The sequence below is a fragment of the Emiliania huxleyi genome (genome assembly GCF_000372725.1).
Source record: "Emiliania huxleyi CCMP1516 unplaced genomic scaffold EMIHUscaffold_244, whole genome shotgun sequence".
Classification (NCBI taxonomy): Eukaryota; Haptophyta; order Isochrysidales; family Noelaerhabdaceae; genus Emiliania; species Emiliania huxleyi.
The window spans coordinates 182,036-187,832 of record NW_005200218.1 but is presented as its reverse complement, the minus strand read 5'-3'; the positions used below and the strand labels follow the sequence as shown (position 1 = coordinate 187,832).

The window sequence follows — 5,797 nt, the reverse complement described above, 5'->3', positions numbered from 1 at the left end:
CCGCGCCGCCGCCCCGTCGCGAGGCAAGCCGCCGAACCCCCTTCCCCGGGCCCTTGGGACCCCCCCCCCCCGCCCCCCCCCCCCCGCCCCGCAGATCGACCGCGCCGGCCTCGTGCTGATGCGCGAGGGCATGTCCGTCCTCGAGTGGATCGGCGCTAAGATGAACCGCCGCTCCAACGTCCGGGATCAGGACCTCTTCGACCTCGCGCGCTCCTCCAAGGGCAAGCTGCTCCGGAGCGGAGGCCAGCGGTGGAAGCTGCAGCAGCGGCACTCCCCCGGCGTGTGCAAGCGGCTCCACGGCATCGACGAGGTGGCCCTCAAGGACCGCACCTTCACGCAAGACGACGGCAACGAGACCAACGTCTACCAGTACTTTGTCGACAACTACCCGCAGTTCAAACGCGAAATCGACCCAAACAAGCCGGGGATCAAGGTTGGCGAGGCGAAGGGCGACCGCTGCGCGCCCGTGGTCCCGATCGAGCTCCTCACATTCGCCCCGGGGCAGGCGCGCTTGCTTCCCGCCCTCTTGACTCCCGCCCAGGGCCGCGCCCATCCCACTTCTCTGCCAGTCATCCCCGACGCCCGCCTACCTCGCTCCTGCAGCTGGCCACCGAGAAGACGGCGGAGGTGTCGTCGGAGATGATCAAGCACATGGCGGAGGAGCCTGGCTTCCGCTTCCCCGCCATCGAGGACATCGTGAGGGCCGTGTCGCACGGCGAGGGCCCTACCTCCAGCGCCTTTGGCATCGAGATCAACCCGCAGCTGCTCGAGCTCAAGCCCGAGAGCGCGCGGCAGCTCGCGCCCCACTCGCTGCTCTTCAAGACGCGCGGCGGGCAGTCCACGTGCGACGTCTTCGTCGACACAAGGGGCAAGGGCCAAGGCGGCTGGAACCTGAGAGGCGGCAAGGGCGGTGCGCGCGCCCCAACCCACCCGGCCGACCCCGCTCCTCCCCACTCACCCCGCCGTCCACCCCCCTCTGGTTCAGGCGAGATTGAGTTTTGGGAGCCGGCGAGCCTGCCGCGCGACAAGCGGTGGGTGATCGTCCACTTTGGCATCGACCTCATCGGCCTCGAAGCCTTCACCCGCACGTTTGCCCGGATGGCGGCGGGCCGCGGCGCCCCCATCGAGAGCCCGTCCCCGCGCCCCCTCGTCCGCCCTCCAGTGCTCTGGCGTTCTCTTGCTCCGTAGGCATGAAGGGCCTGGAGCCACCACACCGCGACGACGTCTACGACATGAGCCGGTACGAGCAGAACAAGACGCTCGCAGACGAGCTGGATCGGCTGCAGGGCAAGTCGTACCGCGGCGGCATCGGCACAGCGCGCACGAGTCCAGACACACGCGCGCCCAGGGTCGCGTCGCGAGCGCCTGCTCCTCTTGTCTACGTGTAGGCCTCCTCATGGCCATCCTGCCGGGCAAGGAGGCGGAGAACGCGCGCTACCTCTACCCGACGATCAAGCGGTGGGGCAACACCAAGGGCGTGCCCACCCAGTGCATCAACGGTTTGAAGATGGCTCCCCCCTTTGGCAAGGGCGGCGGCAAGGGCGGCAAGGGCGGCGGCAAGGGCGGCGGCAGGGGCCCGAAGGTGCTGGGCACGGACGGGTCGTACTCGGCGGGCATCCTTCTCAAGGCGCGCCCCCGCTGCCCCCTCCCTCCCACACTCAGCCACGCCTCTCCTCTGGCGCCGCCGCCTTCAATTCAACCACCGCCACCTCCCGCGCGCCGCCAGGTCAACCTCAAGCTCGGCGGCGCGAACGGCGTCTCAAAGGCGATGAATCAGAGCAAATCGGTGGTGAGCGCGAAGCCGACGATGGTCGTCGGCCTCGACGTGAACCACGCCGGCCGCGGCAGCACCGCTGACTCCCACCCCGCCATCTGCTACTCCCTCGACCGCCTTTGCTCCAAGTGGGCGACCGAGGTCACCTCGCAGAAGGCCAAGGAGGAGCTGGTGCCGGCGGAGTGGCTCAAGGCGCGGATGGTGCACGCGGCGCAAGAGTTCCAGAAGCGCACCGGCTACACCGTGCGGCGCCTCTTCTTCTACCGCGATGGCTTGGCGCACAACATGTTCAGTGCAGCGGTGGTGCAGGAGGTGGCGGCGATCAAGAGCGCGATGGAGCAACTCGGAGATCGGCCCCGCCGTGCCTCCATACAAGCCCGCGCCCTCCCCGCTCACTGCCCACTCTCGCGCATAGGCATCTGCCCCGAGCTCGTCTACATCGTCGTGCAGAAGCGGACGCGCGCCCGCTTTTGCATGCGGACGCCGGACGGCCGCAGGTACGAGAAGCCGCCGTACGGACTCGTCGTCGACCGCGAGGTGACCGACGCGACGCACCACACGGCGGCGGGCGACTTCTACCTCTCGCCGCACTTTGCGCTCAAGGGCCGCACGCCTCGTCCGCTCCGCCTCTGCCCCGCGCACCTCTCCCCGACTCAACACTTGTACTCCCCCCCGCCGCAGGCACCCCTCGGCCGGCGCACTACCACGTCATCGTCGACGAGGCCAACCTGACGGCCGACCAGGTGCACGACTTCACCTTCGAGCTGTGCCACGTCTACCAGCGCGCTACCAAGGTGGTCTCGTGCCCGGTACACAGCCTGCTGCTCGGCTGCCTCGCCCCCGACGAGCGCTGTCGCGGAGGCCGCCCGTTCGGTCACTGTCTAGGCGCCGGTCTACTACGCCCACCTCGCAGCCTTCCAGGCGCAGTACAACTCGACAAACTGGCGCGACGAGAGCGCCGCGTGGGAGACGGGTGCGCTGTGTCTCCGGCCCTTTGCAAGCCTGGCCACCACCGCCACCGCAGCCATGCTCACTCGCTTCTCTCGGGCGCGCACAGGCTCGGCCGCTTCCGGGGGCTCGAGCGGGTCCTCGGCGACCGTCCTGCTGCCGATGCACAAAGACCACGACGGCAAGCTGTGGCAGGTCTAGGGCACGTGCTCGAATGGCGTGCGCCCGCCGCGGCGTCTCTCTAGCCCGCTGGCGGCACTTGCGGGCGGCGGCGTTCTGGCGCGGGCGGTCAGGGCGAGGTGGCACGCAAGGCTAGGCCTGAGCCGCCCGCGCTCGACGGTTTCCGGATTGTGGGGCCAACACTGCACTAGGGGCATCGCGCGACGCGCTTGGCGGATGATCGAAGCCGAGGAGCGGCCCGTTCGGGTAACGCGCGTCCTCTCTTTAGCTCTTGAGAGGCGCGGTACACGCGGTGGGCCTACCGCACACGCTCGGGGTGATATTGTGTCTTGATGCTTCTTTTTGTCGCGGTTCGGGAGTTTGTTTGGTCGCTTTGTGTTAATTGTGTGTCGTGATTGATGTGTGGTGATTTTTGTGGTACGCAGCTTGCATATAATACTCTAGTCTCTAGCCGTATATAGAGCCACTTTTTGGTCTTTGCACTAAGCTCTCTTGGAGTCGCTTTGGACTTTGCCAAAATTGGGATAATGAATTTCGATGGCGGAGAGGGAGACCGGACCAGTGTGCGACTGCGAACTGCGAGTGCGACGTGCGAGACACGCTGGTCGCTGCAGACAAACAAGAAACATGCCTACGAAGGTGGTACATGTGCCTCATCTCGTCCTCGACACCATCGTCTCGCCGACGCCCGCCGGCCCGGCCGTCACTCCGCTCGCCTCCTCGTCGTCCTCCTCCTCGTCCACCTCGAGCCCCTCCATGCCGAGCAGCGCCCCTCCGGTCTCGCTGGCCGCCGCCTCGAGCTCGGCCGTCGCCGCCATCGCCTCCGCCCACAGCTCAGCCGTCGGCGGCTGGGTCGCCTGTCAGGGGGGGCGAGCCTTGTCAGAGGAAAGCGCGACTGCTCTCGCTTGGGGGCGAGGCGACTGGTCCGCGCGCCCACGGAGGCTCCGAGCCCCCCGCGTCCGCCTCCGCCGCGGCCTCCGCCAGCACCTCCTCGAGGGCGGCGGCGTCGGTCGCCCCGGCGGTGGCGAGCAGCAAGCGGCGCGCCGGCGGCTGCCCGAGCGAGGCGTGCTGCAGCCCTCCCGCCTCGGCGAGGCGGTGCAGCGCCGCGCGGCGCGCACCGTTGAGCGAGGCGGGCAGCAGCAGCAGCGCGCACTCGGAGACGCGCACGCAGCCGAGCAGCAGCGGCGCGTGCTGCGCGAGCACCTGCCGGCCAATCGGGGACAGGGTGGCGGGCAGAGGACGGGGGCCGGCACGGCTCACCGCGCACGAGCGCGCCTCGACATCCTCGTACTCGAAGCCGCGAAGCCGCCAGCCAGCATCGCCGCGGCAGGCGAAGAGCGTGCGGCCAGATCCCACGACGCGGCCAAGCGGCTCAGCGGCGGCGGCGGCGGCCGGAGCGGAGGGTGTGACTCGGGCGGGACCGCGGCGGCGGCGCCGTCGCTGCCGCCGGCCCACCAAACTGCTGCCGCCGCCGCCGCCGCCGCCGCTGCCACCGGCGGCGCCGCTGCTACTGCCGCCGCTGTAGCCACCGCCGCCGCCGCTGCCGTCACCACTGCTGCCGCTGCTGCTGGCCCCCGCCGCAGCCGCCGACGCTGCCGCCGCCGCCGCCGCTGCCGCCGCTGCCGCCGCCGCCGCCGCCGCCGCAGCCCTCGCAGCCGCCGCCTCGCCCGCCGGCCGTGGTGGCGCCTGTCGGCTCGCCCTCCAGCCGGTGAATCCGCACCGCGACATCGCCGTAGAGCGGGTCCGTGTAGCGCGTCCCCTCCTGCGCGCGGGTGCCGGTGTGAGGAGGGCGGGGTGGCGGCGGGAAGGGAGCTGGGACGCGTCTGCCTCCGCAGCGCCGGCAGCCGTCAGCAGCGTCGCCGTCCCGGGGAGCGAGAGCAAAGATCGCTCAAAGGCGTCGCACGCGCGGACGTCTCGCCGCGAGACGCTGAGCAGGATGGTTGGCGCGGGGTCGAGGACGAGGAGCCGGCGCAGCAGCGCGAGCAGCGGCGCCGCGTCCTTTGCCGGGTAAAAGACGTCCGACAGGAGCACGGTCTCGACTCGCTCAGCGCAGACGAGGCCGGCGACCGCCTCGGCGTCCTCAAAGTCGAGCAGCGCGGCCGCGTCGATCGCCGCCGCCTGAAGCCGCTCGACCGCGGCCCGGTTGGAGTCGGTCGCAATCACGTGCGCCGCGCAGAGGTGCCGCGCGCAGAGGAGCGACGGCAGGCCGGTCCCGGCGCCTAGCTCCAGCACACGCCTGCCGGCGACAGCCTCCGGCCGCGCGACCAGGGAGTGGCAGAGGGCCACGGAGGCTGGCCAGACACGGTGGAGGCCGGTGTCGTCAAACGGCTCGCCGGTGAGGCTGCCGTCGTCAAAGAGCAGCGTGTCGTCGCCGAGCGTGACGCGGGCGCTGAGGGTGAATGGGCCGACGCGGATGGCCTCAATCTCTTCTCGAGTGTGTGCGCCGCTCGGCTGTGGAGTCGTGGGCTCGGCGGCGCTGTGCATGTGTTGACCAGCGATGAGCCGGCCCTGCTTGGTCACGAAGTGATCAGTTCTCGAGTAAGCTTTCCTGCTGTGAATGAAGAGGGTAAGCCAAAGTGCGCACAGCTCGAGGGCGAGGCAACCCCACAAACCCAGCGGCGCCGGCCACACCGGTCCACCCTCGAGCTTACTTCCGGCCCTCAGGATGGTCGCATGCGTGCAAGGGGGCCGCCAGAGATCGGTGTATCTAGGCAGAAACGGGTTTCTGCCGGCCCTCTAAAACGATATGGCGTTCACTGCGTGTGTCTCGCGGTGCCGAGGCGCGCTTGCTGGCGTCCCAATGGTAGACAAAGGTCGTCCGCGCCATTTAGCGCGTGTCGCGCATGCCTGGCGGCCTTGGTTTGCGTACTACCCCATAATACTGGATAAGGCTTT

General features: G+C 69.6%; 1 protein-coding gene across 1 annotated transcript; it reads left to right on the top strand.

Annotated features, from left to right (window-relative positions):
* Window positions 1-1,473: 1,473 nt before the first annotated feature.
* EMIHUDRAFT_430174 (hypothetical protein) lies at window positions 1,474-3,357 on the top strand. Its single transcript, XM_005778525.1, has 6 exons — window positions 1,474-1,627; window positions 1,727-2,120; window positions 2,190-2,390; window positions 2,456-2,583; window positions 2,660-2,747; window positions 2,832-3,357. The coding sequence occupies exons 1-6, from the start codon at window positions 1,508-1,510 to the stop codon at window positions 2,921-2,923; spliced, it is 1,023 nt and encodes a 340-aa protein (XP_005778582.1). The 5' UTR covers window positions 1,474-1,507; the 3' UTR covers window positions 2,924-3,357.
* The last annotated feature ends 2,440 nt before the right edge of the window (window positions 3,358-5,797 follow it).

Bases quoted from the DNA above. Each gene is read 5' to 3' on its own strand.
- EMIHUDRAFT_430174 (XM_005778525.1), top strand. From the start codon at position 1,508: ATGGCTCCCCCCTTTGGCAAGGGCGGCGGCAAGGGCGGCAAGGGCGGC. The intron at 2,391-2,455 runs GTCCGCTCCGCC...CCCCCGCCGCAG, and splicing joins GCTCAAGGGCCGCACGCCTC to GCACCCCTCGGCCGGCGCAC. The intron at 2,584-2,659 runs GTACACAGCCTG...GTCACTGTCTAG, and splicing joins CCAAGGTGGTCTCGTGCCCG to GCGCCGGTCTACTACGCCCA.